We start from the raw sequence: 17,611 nt of genomic DNA, 5'->3' as shown, positions 1-17,611 counted from the left end.
TGGAATAATGATGGGTGGGATGGAAATGTTTGAGAGTTTTGTATCACGCTGCAAATTCCACCAGGATTTCTGGTTGTACTGATCTGAAGGTAAGGGAAGTAATAGAAGCAATGGAAGGGATAGAAGTCCAAAAGGATCTGGGCTTTTTATAATATCAACAGGATGTTCTGAGAGTGCTCAAATACATAGCACGTTCACTTCAGTTTTGGACACTTCAGGTGGCTTGATCCAAATTCTTGGCCTTCAAAATAAATAAATAAAATAAATGCAGTCCTTTCCCTAAGAGCTATCTATTTTCTGATTTGCCTGGCTAGTCATTATGTGGAAGCTTTTCCCCGGCATACTTTCCTGCTACCTGGTTCTTTGTCTCTCCCACAATAAAATTAGCTGTAGCCTTCAGATGATCATTTTACCTAAGATGACTTCAGGCTGGATCTCCCTTCCTTCCGGTTGCTAAGTATTTTAGCTCATATTTTCTACTGGCTTTCTCTCACACATCTATCTCTGAGGTGGTAGCATATCCTTATACTTTTCCTTTCAGGCAAATATCTCCTTGTTTTTAAAAAAAAAAAAAAAAAAAGTGTTGCTACTTAAATTTGGCTGCCTCTAAAGCCCAAATCTTCTGGAAAGAGCTTTCAGTGAGCATAGGAGGATTTTTGAATCCTTAGTGTGAGCAATTCAGTACTACAAAAATAATACATTTAGGCTATATTTATCTTTCTAAACATTACCAAACTGCTCCCGCAGTGGGTACTTTTGGTCAGGGTGGTTTGATTTAAATCATGAGGTTACATCCGGAAGCAGGAAACTTTGATTTAAATAATCAATTTTAACCAAGTTTTGTGTTTGTACTTCGTTATTTTCATTATTTGGTAACTTAAAACATGTTTGCAACTAAATATAGCCTTTACACTAAATGTGGTGCTTCTTTTTGTTAACCAGGAGGATACTTTATCTTTACACATTTAGTTAACAATTCAAATAGTTTACGTTACCTTTATTCAGATTCTTAATTTTTGCGTTTTTCTTGTTACAAAATGGCAAACCATGCATTTTAGATTAACTTTTTTCTTGTGATTTTATATTAAGCTCTAGTTAGAATTCAAATTCAGTTTAAAAATGCACAAACAGCACTGCAACATTCTTCTTAAATAAAGGTATTAGATTCATTAAAAGTTTCAAAAAGTTGAACTAACATGATTTGCATTTAAAACTGACTTGACTAATCAAAGGCAGTATTATCTCTAGTTAATGAACTGGTTGTTTCTGGTCATCATGTCCTTCAAGATTTTAGAGCCCATAGATCTCACCAACACCTAGTTTTTTATTCATAAGGATTGGAAGAGGAAAACAAGCTTTCCTGCATTTTCTTCAACTCCCAGTTGGTTTCTTAATTTTGAATGAACTAGTTGTCAAACTGAACTAGTTGAATAAACTGAAATGAAGAAATGAGATTCTTTTTCGAGTGCTTGCTCATGTTGATTAGGTGTGCACATGCCATGTGTGCAGTTGCTGGAGATTTTCCCCTTAATGGTCTCAGGTCGGGCCCTAGCGCCCCTGGGAACCCCGCACTTACGCGCTGTTATAAGGGGTGCCACCGGCCCCCCTCTGTTCCTTCTTACCATCCATGACTGTTGCAGAAACAGCTTCTTGCTCTCGTATGATTTTCTGACCGGACGTAGTTTCTGTTATGTATAGTTCTCTCTAGTTATCTTAGTTAAAACAGTAAGTGTTAAAGTATAGATAGTTGTCCCGGTCTTAAGGGACTTTGTCCCAAAGACTGGCAAAGACTCCACGTTTCAAGCCGTGCTCCACCTGCAGTAAAGCCATGCCTGTGAGCGACATGCATTCAGCTTGTCCGAAGTGCCTCAGGGAAGCTAACATCAAAGACAAGTGCAAGATCTTGAGGGGCTTCAGGCCAAGGAATTACAGCTTACCTGAGACATCAAGGCATCCAAATCTTTCCGTACCTCGACGATTGGCTGATCAAGGGCCATTCGCAAGCTTAAATCCAGTGCAACGTCAACTTAGTATGGACTACCTGTCAAGAGTTGGGCCTGTTAATAAATGAGAAACAGTCAATGCTAGTCCCTGTTCAGGTAATTTATAGGGGCAATGCTAGACTCAACAGAGCCAACCTACCAGAGGCCTAGTTCCAAACTGTGTCAAACCTAATCCCCTCATCAGGGTGCACCCACTCACAACCACTGGGGTGTGGCTCAGGTTGCTAGGTCACATGGTAGCGTGTACTTACATAGTGCAGTATGTGTGGCTGCATCTCAGACACCTATAGATGTGGCTGGCCTCAGTCTGTTTTCCAGGCAGGCACCATTTGGACATGATTCTCTCAATTCCATCGGCCATCTTAGTGTTTTGGACTTGGTGGGTGGACCCATGGTCAGTGACGAACAGCGTGCCCTTTGCTGCCCTGTATCCTTCAGTGACCTTAGTTTCAGATGCTTCAGACCTTGGACAAGGGAGCCCATCTCAGCAGTCTCGGAACCCAGGGCCTCTCCTCCCAGGAAGAACTGTCCTTGCATATAAATGTCAGGAAACTCACTTCCATACACTTAGCCCACTAGGTATTCTTTCCCCATCTGTCAGGTGGAGAAGGGCAGATCTTAATGGACAACAGGATGGCCATGTTTTACATGAAAAAACAAGGGCGAGATGGCTTTTCAACCCTGTGTTAGGAGGCCCTCTGGTTGTGGGACTTTTATGTGGATCATGCAGTCCACTTCAAGGCAGCACATCTCCCAGGAGATCAGAATGTGCTAGTGGATTACCTCAGCAGGTTGTCGTCCTCTCATCACGAGTGGTTCCTTCCAGAAGTGACTGACCCCCCCAGTTGGACCTGTTCGCCACCAGACAGAACAGAAAATATCAGTTCTGCTCAGCAAGGGCTCCTTCTCCAACACCTTCTTGCTGTCCTGGGCTGTGGGGGGACTGCTGTGCGCTTTTCCGCCAATACTCCTGGTTCACGAGGTTCTCTTAAAGATCAAGACTGACAAAGTAAAGGTTACCTTAATAGCCCTGGCATTGCCTCGTCAACATTGATTCGGCATGCTTCTGGACCTCTCGGTAGCGGCTTCACTGGGGCTCCCACCACCCCCGGACTTGATCTTGCAGAACCAAGGCTGGTTACCCCATCTGAACCTCTCCTCCCTACATGGCATGGCTGCTGTGTGGCTGAACCCAGAAGAGCAAGTCTGCTTGGAGCAGGCCCAGCAGATCTTGTTAAGCAGCAGGAAACTCTTCCCATGTGACTTACTTGGCAAAATGGAAGCATTTCACTTGTTGGGCCTTATAATGGAAATTCTCTCTGTGCCGGTTGTCCCTACAGTCCATTCTGGGCTGTCACCTGAAGCATCAAGGTCTGGTTCTATCGTTGATCAGGGTTCATTTGGCTGCCATCTCAGCCTTCCATCCTGTGATCCACAGTAGATCACTCTTCTCCCACGAGATGATGGTGTGGTTCCTGAAAGGTGTAGAGAGGCTCTACCCGCAGGTTTGCGAGCTGATTCCACCATGGGACTTAAACCTGGTGCTGTCAAGGCTCATCGGGGTCCCCCTTTGAGCTGTTGGCATCTTGTTCTGTACTGTTCCTCTTGTGGAAGGTTGTCTTCCTTGTGGCAATTACCTTGGCCAGGAGGGTCTCCAAGTTCAGAGCCTTGACCTCAGAGCCCCCTTATACCGTGTCTGAGAAAGTTCAGCTACTTCCCCTCCCAGCCTTCCTACCAAAGGTGGTATCGTAGTTTCATAACAGCCAGGACATTTTTCTCCATGTCTTTTCCGAAGGCTCATGGAACCAATATGGAATGCTGGCTGCATACCATAGCATTTGACGGACCCTCCCCTTCTACACTGAAAGGACTAACCCTTCCACAAGTCAATATAACTCTCTTTGTAGCAGTGACAGACAGGATGAAAAGTCTGCCAGTGTCATCCCAGAGAATCTCATCCTGTAATAACCACCTGCATCCAGGCTAGCTAGGAGCAGGCGAAGGTTCCGCCTCCGGCCATCCTGACAGCTCATTCTATGAGATCTCAGGCTTCGTCAGCAGCATTCCTCATGTAAGTACCAATCCAGGACATTTGCAGGGCCGCAACATAGTTGTCAGTTCATACCTTCATGTCCCACTATGCCATCACTCAGCAGGCCCAGGACTGTGCCAGTTTCGAAAGGGCAGTGTTGCAGTCAGCACGTCCGTGAACTGAGTTCACGTCCAGTGGTACTGCTTGTGAGTCACCTAATGTGGAATGGGCATGAGCAAGCGCTTGAAGAAAAACTTTTACCAAACTTTCATAACTATTCTTCGAGATGTGTTGATCATGTCCATTCCACGACCCACACTCCTACTCCTCCTCTCTCGGAGTTATCGGCAAGAAGGAACTGAGAGGGCACGGGGCTGGTGGTGCCCATTATACCAGCACATAAGTGTGAGGGCCGGCCCTACGGATACCACTAAGAGAAATATATCCGGCAACTGTGCACATGGCGTCCATTCAATGCTTGATGTGTGTACACATGAGCAACACATCTTGAACAACAGTTACGAAAGGTTGTTAACCTTTTTTTACTTCTGTCAGAAGTTTAGTACTTCAATAGACTGGTTCCAGGAGTTTACCTCGTGACTTCCCCAATTCCGTGGTTTGACTTTCTTCAAAACTTGGCAACAAAGTTTGTGAGTTAATGGGATTAAATCTCCTCTTCTTGAATTACAGAGGGACTAGGCAGGGATGTCCATTGTCTCCTTCACTTTTTGCACTAGCTGTGGAGCCTTTTGTACAGAGAATAACAGACAATGGATCCATCACAGGAATCAAAGTTGCAGGAACACATCAGAAAATAGCAGTATATGCAAGTGATGTAATATTTTTATCTAAACCAAATATTTCCCTAAAATTAGTTTAGAAAGAAATTTGGGACTTTGGGAAACTGTCTGGATTTCAAGAAAATAAAGCTATAAATCTGCTAGACTCTGAAAAGCTCCTCTTCCAGAAAACATTTGGTTACAAATGGGCAACATATTCTGTAAGAGACCTGGAAATTCAAGTTTCAGAACAACCTAGAAGAGCTCGATGATTTAAATGTCAAACACTATGCCAGCACTCCAGATCTCTGTTCATTTGCTGAAAAAGTATGCAGTTCCTTGGTTGTGAAGAATAGCAACAGTGAGAATGAATATTCTGCCAAGGATATCTTTATTTCAAAATCTTTCTATAATTATCCTAGACAAAGCCCTAGCAGGAATGCAGAGGATGTTGTTAGAATTTATATGGAATCAGAAAGGACCAAGAATGAGAGCAGATACTTTGTATGGTCCCATTAAACAGGGTGGCATGGCTGTTCAAAATATTCTATGGTACTATCAAGCCAGCCAGCTGAAAGCAGTAGTGGATTGGGGGTGCTCTAGCCCAGCCAAACACTGGGTCTGTATTGAACAAGAAAATTGTGGCAGTGTAAACATTGCTGGGCGATTATGGATTAATAAAAAATCAAATCTGCCAGAAATTTACACAAACCTCTTAGCAAAGGCTTCCCTATGGGTTTTGCATAGAACTAGAGGTAAGATCAGTTCTTTTTCCACATCGACACCCATTGCAGATAATCCAGAACTTAACTCAAATTGCAAACCAGGGAGCTTCAAAAATTGGTGAGTCTTGGAATAAACATGGTTGGCCAGCTATTCAGTAAATTTTTCTATCTTATTTAGAGATTAAGGATAACTTTAACTGGCCTGCTCTTCCCTGGTACCAGTACTTTCAAGTCAGACACAGTTAATCAGCTTTCCAGAAAAAACTTTTATACAGTAAGCTAACTTTAATGGAAGCGAAGGCATCTAGTCAATTTGAAAACAGAAAATTGTAACTAATTTATATCAATCTGTGCAGACAGATTTCCTAACCGAAAAATGTCCATATATGCTTTTAAAATGATGTGGATAGACAAATCAAGCCAAAGGAATGGGGTTTGATCTGGAAAAGAGGACCAGCAACTTCAGTCTGCAGAAAATGTATTTAAGATACTGTTTCAGTGCTACTTCACACAAGCCAAGTTAAAAAATATAAATAGACTGAACGAACTGGAATAAATGTTGGCGAAATTGTGGTGAAAATGGAGTTTTTATGCATATATGATGGACATGTCCAGTCACTTGAGAGTAGTGGGATACAATTGGTAACTATCTGTCACAACTTGTTGGATATTTATTACCAAATGATCCTTTGATAATGCTCTTGGGGCTTCCTAGTGGAAATGGTCTCGCACAAGGACAAGAAGAATTAATCTCTCATCTGCTCGTAGCTGCTCAGCTCTGGGTAGCCTCTCATAGGAAAAAGAAAAATAGCTTAACCATTGCAGAATGGTTCAAAAAATGGGAGGTTATGGAAAAATTCACACCAATTATATACCCAGTAAAATAGGCAGAGGACAGATAAATACTCAGATATTTGCTTACCCTTTTGTCAGTACTGAAATTGCGTGCACGTGGCCAAAAAAACCCAGCACACCAATCCAGTTTTTTGGATCTTAACATTTGATAGACATACCTGGTCTGTTAAGTGTGTATAAAGATTTCACTCAATTTAATAATATCACTAGAAATGTCATAGATATTGTAATGATACTTACTTTGTAATATGGTAATACCCTGTTACATAGAAAGATCTGAAGGCTATATTCTTATATGTCTCTTTAAACAAAAGTGAAGTCTTTGTTTTGTTCTGATATTTACTTGGCAAGGATTTGTAAACTGGTTAAAACGTCCTAAATACATAGTTTAAAAAAAAACTTGGCAGCAAACTTACTGCTTAATTTTATTCTTTGTATTTTAGTTTAAATGATAATAGATCATGTAAGTTTAAATCTTTCTATACGCTGTCATTACTTTAAGTAGGTTTATTTTTAAAAAGCACCTGTATTTAAATAAATAAAAATCAATTTAAATTTAAAAAGCCCTGTTTTTTAAAATCATGGATTTTTATGCATTTTGCCTTTGGTTAACCCGTGACGGCTGTCTGTCATCCATCTGTCTGTGGACTTAGGTTTTATTATTAAGTATTACATCTATGAAAATCACTTGGACAGTGTGTACTGTGTGAATAACTATTATGCTGTGTTGGGTCCCGCAATTTGTAGACAGAGGAGTAGGCTAGGACAAGCAATGGTTGCTTGCTCTCATGCATTTCAGCAATATTTGCAGATGGCCATGCAGAAGGGCAATCTTTAGAAAAAGATCTAGGCTTTACTATTGGGGGAAAAAAAGTGCTTTCCTGGATACAGAGATACATGGACCTTTCAGGCAGACGATTGAGTCTCCAAAGCAGCCTGCCATGAATTGCAGGAGGAGTTAAAATTAGACGGGGCAGAGACTCTGACATAAAAGCTTTCTGCTACCAACCTTTATAATCAGAACATTCAGTAAATTCAAGCAAGATTCTGCATAGTCCTTGTCTGGACTAGAATAGATGCTTTATTTTATTTTTGTCTTACCTTTCTTAAATTAACACCTGTTAAAATACTGCACCTGTAATTAGGATTTGTCTGTTGCTTTGGGGCTTAGATCAGCAGCATGTGTATTCTTGCCTGGGAAGGTAGGGCCCTCTATGCAAGAGAGGAGAGGAAAGGAAAACAGGTGGGGTTAATCAACCAAAAAGCACCTAAAAGTCTGAAGTGAATGGCTGTGGTCAGTCCCCATGTAGGTGACAGAGTCAGTAGTCAAGGGTTCCTGCTGTGAAATTGATCTCACCTTTGGATGCTGGGGCATGGTGACCCATGGCTGTATCATCTGAAAAAGGGAACTCTATAAATTCGCTGAAATAGTACTGCAGACTTTCCATTCATTACTCAGAGAAAATGGATGATGTACCAAATCGTGATGCTCAGTCTTTTTGACATGAGCAGAGGTAGGAGTTAAATATGAAATCTCATAGCTTGTCAGGGACTTTTTTTTTTTTTTTTTTGCATGTAAAATAGGTGGTTGAGGGTTGGGTTACCTTTAATACAGATTTAGCATTACACAAGTAGTTTTTTAATTTAATTGGAAATATCAGTGATTTTGGTTCTAGTGGTAGTCTGCAGTAACTACTGTAGTTCATGCTTGAATTCTGCCTTCCATTTAAATCCTTCCCACTCCTTTTTCACTTGCTCATAACTTTCTCATACCGGTACCTTTGATTTTTTTTTTTTTTTTTTTAAAGTTGAGGTAGAATTAGTCTAACTATTTGCATTACATAAGATTGTCATACAGCTGTGTACACTTAAGTAATTTACTTCACTATTATGATAAACCTATTATTTCTCTGTTTTGATAGCAGCTAAGAATACCTCTAAAAATCAGCCTCATTGTCCAAGACATGTAACTAACACAGTCTCCGCCCCAGAGTACTCGCAGTGTACACAACAGACAGGATGTAACATATGCTCCTCAAACTAGAAGCATCACACTGCAATTTTGTAGTCTGGAATGAGTCTTAAACTGTTCAAGTTTAAAGAGAATATGTTAATGTAAGCTTTGATCTAAAATCTGCTATGTTACACGTGTGCTTTAGTTTTTTCTATTTTTATTAACACGCTTAAGTTTTTTCCATTTCAAATTGAAGAAATTAAATGTAAAATCTAGCATGAGAACAATCTTCAGATTGAAAATTGAGTACTCAGTCGGGGGGCCAGATTTTTGAAGATAATTAGGTGCTTTTGAATGTCTACAAAGTGCCTTTTTGCATTTTTAGGCTCCTAAATGTCTTTAGAAATATGTTCTAAGGTTTCTACTGCAACTGTAACTTGGTTGTGTTGCACATAAGTAGTAGTCTAGTGTCCTTGTTGAAAGTAAACCATAACATACTCTTTGTTGTTTAGTGCACCTTTAAGGCTGAGATTAACTTAATCCTAATTATAAGGACACCTTGGGTTGATGCAATGAAGTGATGAAATAAACTGTATATCTAGACATTTGTCTTTTTGTAAATGATATGTGAGGAAATTGTGGCTTGTGGAGATATTAATGAGAACTATATATTGACTAAAGTCTGAGGTTATCCTATAATTTCAAATAGAAATGCATTTTGACAGTAGAACTGGGGTGATCTAAATCAGGGGTTCTCAACTTTTTTCTTTCCAAAGCCACCAAAACATGCTATAAAAACTCCACGGCCCACCTGTGCCACAATAACTGGTTTTCTGCATATAAAAGCCAGGGCCAGCGATAGGGGATAGCAGGAAGGGCAGTTGCCTAGAGTCCCATGCCATAGGGAGCACCATGAAGTTAAGTTGCTCAGGCTTCTGCTTCAGTCACAGATGGCGGGGCTCAGGGCCCCAGGCTTCAGCCCCATGCAGTGGGACTTCAGCTTTCTGCCCTGGGCACCAGCAAGTCTAACACTGGTCCTGCTTGGCAGACCCCCTGAAACCTGCTTGTGGCCCCATTGGGGGCCCCAGACTCCTGGTTGAGAACCACTGATCTAGGTTAGCTTTGGAATTGCTGTGTGACTCATTAAATCTGGTGTCCACAGCATAACATTGTAGGTAGTCATTTAATACTGCACAAATGCCCTAGCTTTTACTTTTCTTTTTATGGAATGTATTTGTGGGGATAACAGAGCTTGAACAGTTCTGGAAGTTTCTAGCTTTTATTTAAATTCAGTTCTCTGTAACAGTTCAGAATTTCAACTTCAGAATGTTTCCACGCCCCACCGTATTTACTGAAAAGAGCCCTGTGTAAATCAAAATCTTAAAAATAGTTGTCAGAAGCTATAGTTTTCCATCTATCTAAGCAGATAAAATACATTTGTATTAAAAACTAAAACATGCAGTATGTGAACTGAAACTAAATTATATTTGATTATCTTCTCTCATTCCCACCTTCCCCATTTTTATGTATAACAAGAACATCCAGGATTGTTTGACATTTTAAAGAATGTTTTGGAAGGTAGATGTACCCTCATGCTTCAGGACATGAGCCACACTCTAACTATTGGGGGTGAGAGAGAAAGTCTGAGTGCAAGTTATCCCATAATTGCTTACTGCAAGGTTTACTACACATTCCTCTGAAGCAGCTGATACTGGTCACTGTTGGAGACAGGATACTAAATGAGTAAGACCACTAGTTTGGTCAGTGTAGTAATGCCTCTCACTCCAGACTTGAAGCTAAATACCGGAATATGGTACTTAAATACATGATTGGCTTCATTCGCAGATAGTTGAGTATACAACTTGTAGATAAGGCCTGTAAAAATGTGTGTAATTTAAATATTTTTATGGGGACTTGAGATTCTAATTACTTCTAAATTTTTCTTTTCCATACAGTTAACAAATATTTAAGCTCTGAAAATCCACTGTTCTTTGAACTACGTGCCAGATACCTTATTGCCTGCGAACGCATCCCAGAGGCAATGGCTCTTATCAAATCTTGCATAAATCATCCAGAAATCAGTAAAGATTTGTATTTCCATCAAGCTTTTTTCACCTGTCTTTATATGTCTCCAGTAGAAGATCAGCTATTCCAGGAGGTACTGTGTGTCAGTGTACATTTTTATGCCTCTAGTAATATATTATACTCTTCTCCTGTATAGTCATCAAGAGAAACATATGAAACTTTTTATTCATACTGCAGCCAAATGTCCGAACAGCAGATGACCTAATTGGTATCCACTTGAATTTATTTTCTGAGGGCTGAAGTCTGAACCTACAACTGCTATCGACTTCACTGGTCGTTTACATATACCTACCTGAAGGCACAATTTTCCCCAGATATTCTCTAACAGATTCAGAGACATTTTGTAACAAAGTAGAATAGTTGTTTTAAACAATGTGGCTATACCAGAAGAGGTTAATTTTAGATTACTTTCAGTTTAATTCTTTCTGCCTTGTCAAATTTCTTAAACTTCTAAAAAAGTGGTTTCTTTCTGTTTATGCTGGTATGTGAAATGGCACTATATAGTTTCTCCTTTTAATAGGAGAAACTTGTAATATTGATAGTACATGTTACAACTGAGTGTGTTTTGTGTCTAATTTGTCAAAAATCAAGCTAAAACTTTCAGGTGGGCTTCCAGGGCAACACAATGCCTAGAAAGAATAGGTTTTATATGTACTAACCCCTAAATCCCATTGAAAACTTTACCCTAAATATCTGATGCCTAACAGATAAACTTGTCTTCGGTTTCAGAGGGGTAGCCGTGTTAGTCTGTATCAGCAGAAACAACAAGGAGTCCTTGTGGCACCTTAGAGACTAACCAATTTATTTGGGCATAAGACAACTTGTCTTAGATGATTATCTGCAGAAAAACACGAAACCTTTGCCAAAGAATCCCTGTCAGTAGCAATTCCTGGAGATATCAATGACTACTTTAGTATAGCAAGGTGTGATCAACTTCCCCCCCCTGCATTAGCAAACCTATCTAAACTGGTCTTATTTTAATTGCATAGCACTTATTGAGGACTGATTGCAAGAGTGGAATTGAGATCATCTGCAACACTGAAAAAGAAGGGAAGACTACCTTAGCCTTACAGCTGTGTGAATCGTTCCTGGTCCCACAGCTCCAAAATGGGGACATGTATTGTATCTGGTAAATACTTTCTTTCTGGTTAAGGAGCTTAGAAGATAAATGCTTATTGCCAAGATGGAAGTGAAGTGTGTAAACTTTAAGATGCAGCTAAACTTTAAAACTGTAGTTGTAACTGTTCTTTCTTTTCTAGTATGCATGTTGTGCATATCTAGCCTGTCTCTATATAGTTATACATGGGAGGTAGCTCTTGTAGTGGATGCATGCTACATTCATTATACTTGATGATAGCTTCAAAGTAGCAGCAGAAGGCTGAGTGTCTAAACTAGAGACTTGCACTGCTGTCAGTATCAGTAAATATAACCTACTTCTAAATTTTCTGGCACCACAAGTATTTTGCTATCCAGCTTTTTAAATAGCCGCACCAACATTATTGTAATTTACCTACAGCATCCCATGGATGTATGCTTTAATATCTAACGGGATCTGTAATCTGTTCTGAAAATCTGCTGTATTTGAGAATTTTGTTAATTCCAATCTAATTTATTCCCTTGGCGATTGTGTTACAAATCCAAAGAACCTGCAGAATCACACAGTTAAATGTACCCATTTAGATAAGTCACATAATTAAAAAAAATCTCCATGCCTTCAGAGGAAAAGATAGGGCTTGAGATTTTTTTGATAACATGTATTCTCTAGAATACATCAAAGCAAGTATTACTCCAACCTCTGAGGTCCGAAAGGTGTCTGAGCAGAGAATAATCTGTTTTACTTCTGAAATTTCTTCTTAAACCAGGTAAAATTTGACACATTTATTAAAGTACACTTAGTTTGTGTGTCTAACATGGTGGTGAAGCAAGAAGATTCCGTTAGTTTTGCTGAATCCTACTGATCTGCTTTGTGACTGATCAAAAGAGGGTTTAAAATCAGATTCAAATATGGATCCTCAGATCCCAATATTTTCCTGGCTTATCAAGGGAGATGAGAAAGACAAGAGAGGGTTTTGCCTTTTTAAAGAGGAGTTCACAGAGATTATGTGAAACTTTATTTTTTCTGGCTAAAGTTTGTATTATATCTCATATGTAAAAGTTACTACTTACGATAGAGCAAAAAAGTTGAATTAATTCTGAACCTGAAATTATTTTTTTGGCATTCATACAAAGATACAGATGCAGACTTTATCCACAATTCATGATTACAAATGAATAATTTGTCTACTATTTGGGTTTCAGACATGTTTTTCACTCTGTTTCCTTTACCTTAAGTTTTTTAAAAGTTTCATACAATTGATCTTTGGCTTAGCCACTGTACTTAGTCAGTTGTAAAAACTATAACCAAAGATCTCCTCATCCTCATGTTTGCTTCTGCATTCAGGGTCAGAAATTCCAGTAAAGGTGCTTCATGCTTTATCACTTGTCTTCAGAATTGCAACACTTTACCATTTTTTGGTGCTTGGTGTCCTTAACCAGAAGCAGCAAAAGCTTCTGAATTTTCTAAAAGTACTGGGGCAAATAATTTTGTCCACAGCTGGAATAATTACTGGGCTGTTTATAAAACTCTTAGCTATCTCAGCTGCGCACATTTCAAAATAACTCTTCAGACCTCAAAAAGTTAAGTCATCATGGGCAACATTTGTGAAGAGATCTGAGACTCAGTGCCATTATTAGAGGGCTGGAGACCATAAAGATAAAGTACCCAAGTCTTAGCTTTTCTCTGAGGCTACTGGAATGCCTCAGCTAGTGTCATGCATAGCAAGAAACCATCTTGCCCCCAGTCAGGATCCAGGGCCCTATGGATCTAGCAAAGAGGATTTGCCAGGACCAACAAGTATCTGCAAGGATGTTGGGCTGATGGCCACATATATTGTCAGTATCTGTGGCACACCTCCACCTGAAGCAAGCCTGGTCTATTCTGAGATCTCTTAATATGAGCCATTCACTCACATACCCTCACACAGAAGGATGGCCTCTGAGCCAGTCCATCTCTCGGCTGCCATCAGTCTAATCTGCAGTTAAGGATGAACAAAGTCTGCTGATGCAAATGTAGTTAATACAGATGCATCCTGCCTGAAATAAAAACACCCACGTATAGGTGTTTTACACAAAGCTGCACTTGGTCTCTCCAGGATCAACTGCACATAGATGTTGTGGAGGAGAGGGCAGTCCTTGACACACTAGAGGACTAAGGACCTTCAGAGCCCAAGAACATAAGACCAGCCATATTGGGTTTAGAGCAAAGGTCCATCTAGCCCAGTATCCTGTCTTCCGAGAGTGGCCAGTGCCGGGTGCCCCAGAGGGAATGAACAGTACAGGTAATCATGAAGTGATCCACCCCGTCCATTCCCAGCTTCTGGCAAACAGAGGCTAGGGACACCATTCCTGCCCATCCCAGCTAATAGCCATTGATAGACCTATTCTCCATAAATTTATCTAGTTCTTGTTTGAACCCTGCGACAGTTTGGCCTTCACAACATCCTCTGTCAGATAGTTCCACAGGTTGACAGTGTGTTGTGTGGAAAAAATACTTATTTTTGTTTTTTTAAACCTGCTGACTATTTATTTCATTTGGCGGCCTCTAGTTCTTGTGTTATAAGTAGTAAACACTTTATTTACTTTCTTCACACCAGTGATGATTTTATAGCCCTCTCATATCCCCTCCCCCCAATTGTCTTATTTTTCAAGCTGGAAAGTCCCAGTCTTATTAATCTCTCCTTATACTGCAGCTGTTCTATACCCCTAATAATTTTTGTTGCCCTTTTCTAAACCTTTCAATTCCAATACATCTTTTTTGAGATGGGGCGACCACATCTGAATGCAGTATTCAAGATGTGAGCATACCAGGGGATTTATATAGAGGCAATATATTTTCTGTCTTATCTATCTCTTTCTTAATGATTCTCAACATTCTGTTCACTTTTTTGATTGCCATTGCACAGATGTTTTCACAGAACTATCCACAGTGACTCCAAGATCTTTCTTGAGTGTGGTAACAGCTGATGTAGACCCCATCATTTTATATGTATAGTTGGGATTATGCTTTCCAGTGTGCATTACTTTGCATTTATCAACATTGAATTTCATTTGCCATTTTGTTGCCCAGTCACCCAGTTCGGAGAGATCCTTTTGTAGCTCTTCACAGTCTGCCTGGCACTTAACTATCTTGAGTAGTTTTGTATCATCTGCAGATTTTGCCACCTCACTGTTGACCCCTTTTTCCAGATCACTTATGAATATGTTAAATAGGACTGGGCCCAGTACAGACCTCTGGGGGACACCACTATTTACCTCTCTCCATTCTGCAAACTGATCATTTATTCCTACCCTTTGTTTCTTTTGATCAGTTACCAGTCCATGAGAGAACCTTCCCTCTTATCCCATGACTGCTTACTTTGCTTAAGAGCCTTGGTGAGGGACCTCTTCTAAATCTGAAAATCTAAATACACTATAGCCACTGGATCCCCCTTGTCTACATGCTTCTTGACTCCCCTCAAAGAATTCTAGTAGATTGGTGAGGCATAATTTCCCTTTACAAAAACCATGATGACTATTCCACAACGAATTATGTTCATCTATGTCTGACAATTTTGTTCTTTACTATAGTTTCAACCAGTTTGCTTGGTACTGAATTCAGGCTTACTGGTCTGTAATCTCTGGGGTCTCCTCTGGAGCCCGTTTTAAAAATTGGTGTCACATTAGCTGTCCTCTGGTCATTTGGTACAGAAGCTGATTTAAATAATAGGTTACAGATGACAGTTAGTAGTCCTGAAATTTCATATATGAGTTCCTTCAGAACTCTTAGGTGAATACCATCTGGTCCTGGTGACTTATTACTGTTTAGTTTATCAATTTGTTCCAAAACCTCCTAATGACACATCAATCTGGGATAGTTCCTTAGATTTGTCACCTAAAAAGAATGGCTCAGGTTTGGGAATCTCCCTCACATCCTTAACTGTGAATACCGATGCAAAGAATTCATTTAGTTTCTCTTCAATGGCCTTATCCTTGAGTGCTCCTTTATCATCTGTCGTCTAGTGGCCCCATTGGTTGTTTAGCAGGCTTCCTGCTTCTGATGTACTTAAATTTTTTTTGGCTATTACTTTGAGTCTGGCTAGCTGTTCTTCAGATTCTTTTTTGGCCTTCCTAATTATATTTTTTTACATTTCATTTGCCAGAGTTTATGCTCCTTTCTATTTTTCTCATGAGGATTTAACTTCCACTTCTTAAAGGATGCCTTTTTACCTCTCACTGCTTCTTTTACTTTGTTGTTTAGCCAAGGTAGCACTTCTTTGGTTCTCTTGCTGTTTTTTAATTTGAGAACATAACATAAAAATGGCCATACTGGGTCAGACCAAAGGTCCATCCAGCCCAGTATGCTGTCTACCGACAGTGGCCAATGCCAGTTGCCCCAGAGGGAGTGAACCTAACAGGTAAAGATCAGTGATCTCTCTCTTGCCATCCATCTCCAATCTCTGACAAACAGAGGCTATGGACACCAGTCCTTACCCATACTGGCTAATAGCCATTAATGGACTTAACCTCCATGAATTTATCCACTTCTCTTTTAAACTCTGTTATAGTCCTAGCCTTCAACCTCCTTAGGCAAGGAGTTCCACAGGTTGTGCGCTCAGTAAAGAACTTCCTTTTATTTATTTTTAAACCTGCTGCCCATTAATTTCATTTGGTGGCCCCTAGTTCTTATATTATGGGAACAAGTAAATAACTTTTCCTTATTCACTTTCTCCACACCACTCATGATTTTATATACCTCTATCATATTCCCCTCCTTAGTCTTCTCTTTTCCAAGTTGAAAAGTCCTAGTCTCTTTAATCTCTCCTCATATGGGACCCGTTCCAAACCCCTAATCATTTTAGTTGCCCTTTTTTGAACCTTTTCCACTGCCAGCATCTTTTTTGAGAAGAGGTGACCACATCTGTACGCAGTATTCAAGATGTGGGCGTACCATGGATTTGTATAAAGGCAATAAGATATTAGTCTTATTCTCTATCCCTTTTTTAATAATTCCTAACATCCCGTTTACTTTTTTGACTGCCGCTGCACACTGTGTGGATGTCTTCAGAGAACTATCCACGATGACTCCAAGATCTTTCTCCTGATTAGTTGTAGCCAAATTAGCCCCCATCATATTGTATGTATAGTTGGGGTTTTTTCCAGTGTGCATTACTATACATTTAGCCACATTAAATTTCATTTGCCATTTTGTTGCCCAATCACTTAGTTTTGTGAGATCTTTTTGAAGTTCTTCGCAGTCTGCTTTGGTCTTAACTATCTTGAGCAGTTTAGTATCATCTGCAAACTTTGCCACCTCACTGTTTACCCCTTTCTCCAGATCATTTATGAATAAGTTGAATAGGATTGGTCCTAGGACTGACCGTTGGGGAACACCACTAGTTACCCCTCTCCATTCTGAAAATTTACCATTTATTCCTACCCTTTGTGGGATTTAGGTATACATTTAAGTTGTCTCTATTATGGGGTCTTTAAAAAAGTTTCCATGCGGCTTGCAGGGATTTTACTTTTGATGCTGTACCTTTTTAATTTCTGTTTCACTAACCTCATTTTTCTGTACTCCCCCTTTCGGATATTAAATGCTACAGTGTTGGGCCGCTGTGATGTTCTCTTACTCCTCCTCCTCACCCCTCACCCCCCCCCCCCCCGATGTTAAATTGAATTATATTATGTTCACTATTAGCAAGCAGTCTAGCTATATTCACCTCTTGGATCTGATCCTATACTGCACTTAGGACTAAATCAAGAATTGCCTCTCCTCTTGTGGGTTCTAGAAGCAGTCATTTAAGGTGTCAAGAAACTTTATCTGTGCATCCCTTCCTGAGGTGATATGTACCCAGTCAATATGGGGATAGGTGAAATCCCCCATTATTATTGAGTTTATTTTAATAGCCTCTCTAATCTCCCTGAGCATTTCAGTCACTATCACCATCCTGGTCAGGTGTTTTTTAATATATCCCTATTGCTATATTCTTATTATTCAGGCATGGAATTACAATCCATAGAGATTGTATAGTATATGGGTTCATTTAAGATTTTTACTTCATTTGATTCTATGCTTTCTTCTACATACAGTGCCACTCCCC

General features: G+C 39.9%; 1 protein-coding gene across 2 annotated transcripts in view; it reads left to right on the top strand.

Moving 5' to 3' along the window:
- Positions 1-17,611, top strand: part of ZNF654 (zinc finger protein 654) — a 59,844-nt gene that overhangs the window by 30,566 nt on the left and 11,667 nt on the right. For both annotated transcript variants that reach the window (XM_084621541.1, XM_084621542.1), the window contains 2 exons: positions 10,304-10,506; positions 11,423-11,562. In XM_084621541.1, the coding sequence (XP_084477667.1) occupies positions 10,304-10,506; positions 11,423-11,562 (343 nt within the window). The remainder of the gene's footprint in view (positions 1-10,303; positions 10,507-11,422; positions 11,563-17,611) is intronic.

Source organism: Lepidochelys olivacea (assembly GCF_965140295.1).
Source record: "Lepidochelys olivacea isolate rLepOli2 genome assembly, chromosome: 1".
In the NCBI taxonomy this organism is placed as follows: Eukaryota; Metazoa; Chordata; order Testudines; family Cheloniidae; genus Lepidochelys; species Lepidochelys olivacea.
Note: the sequence above shows the minus strand (reverse complement) of the source record. Positions and strands in the feature narration are given on the sequence as shown.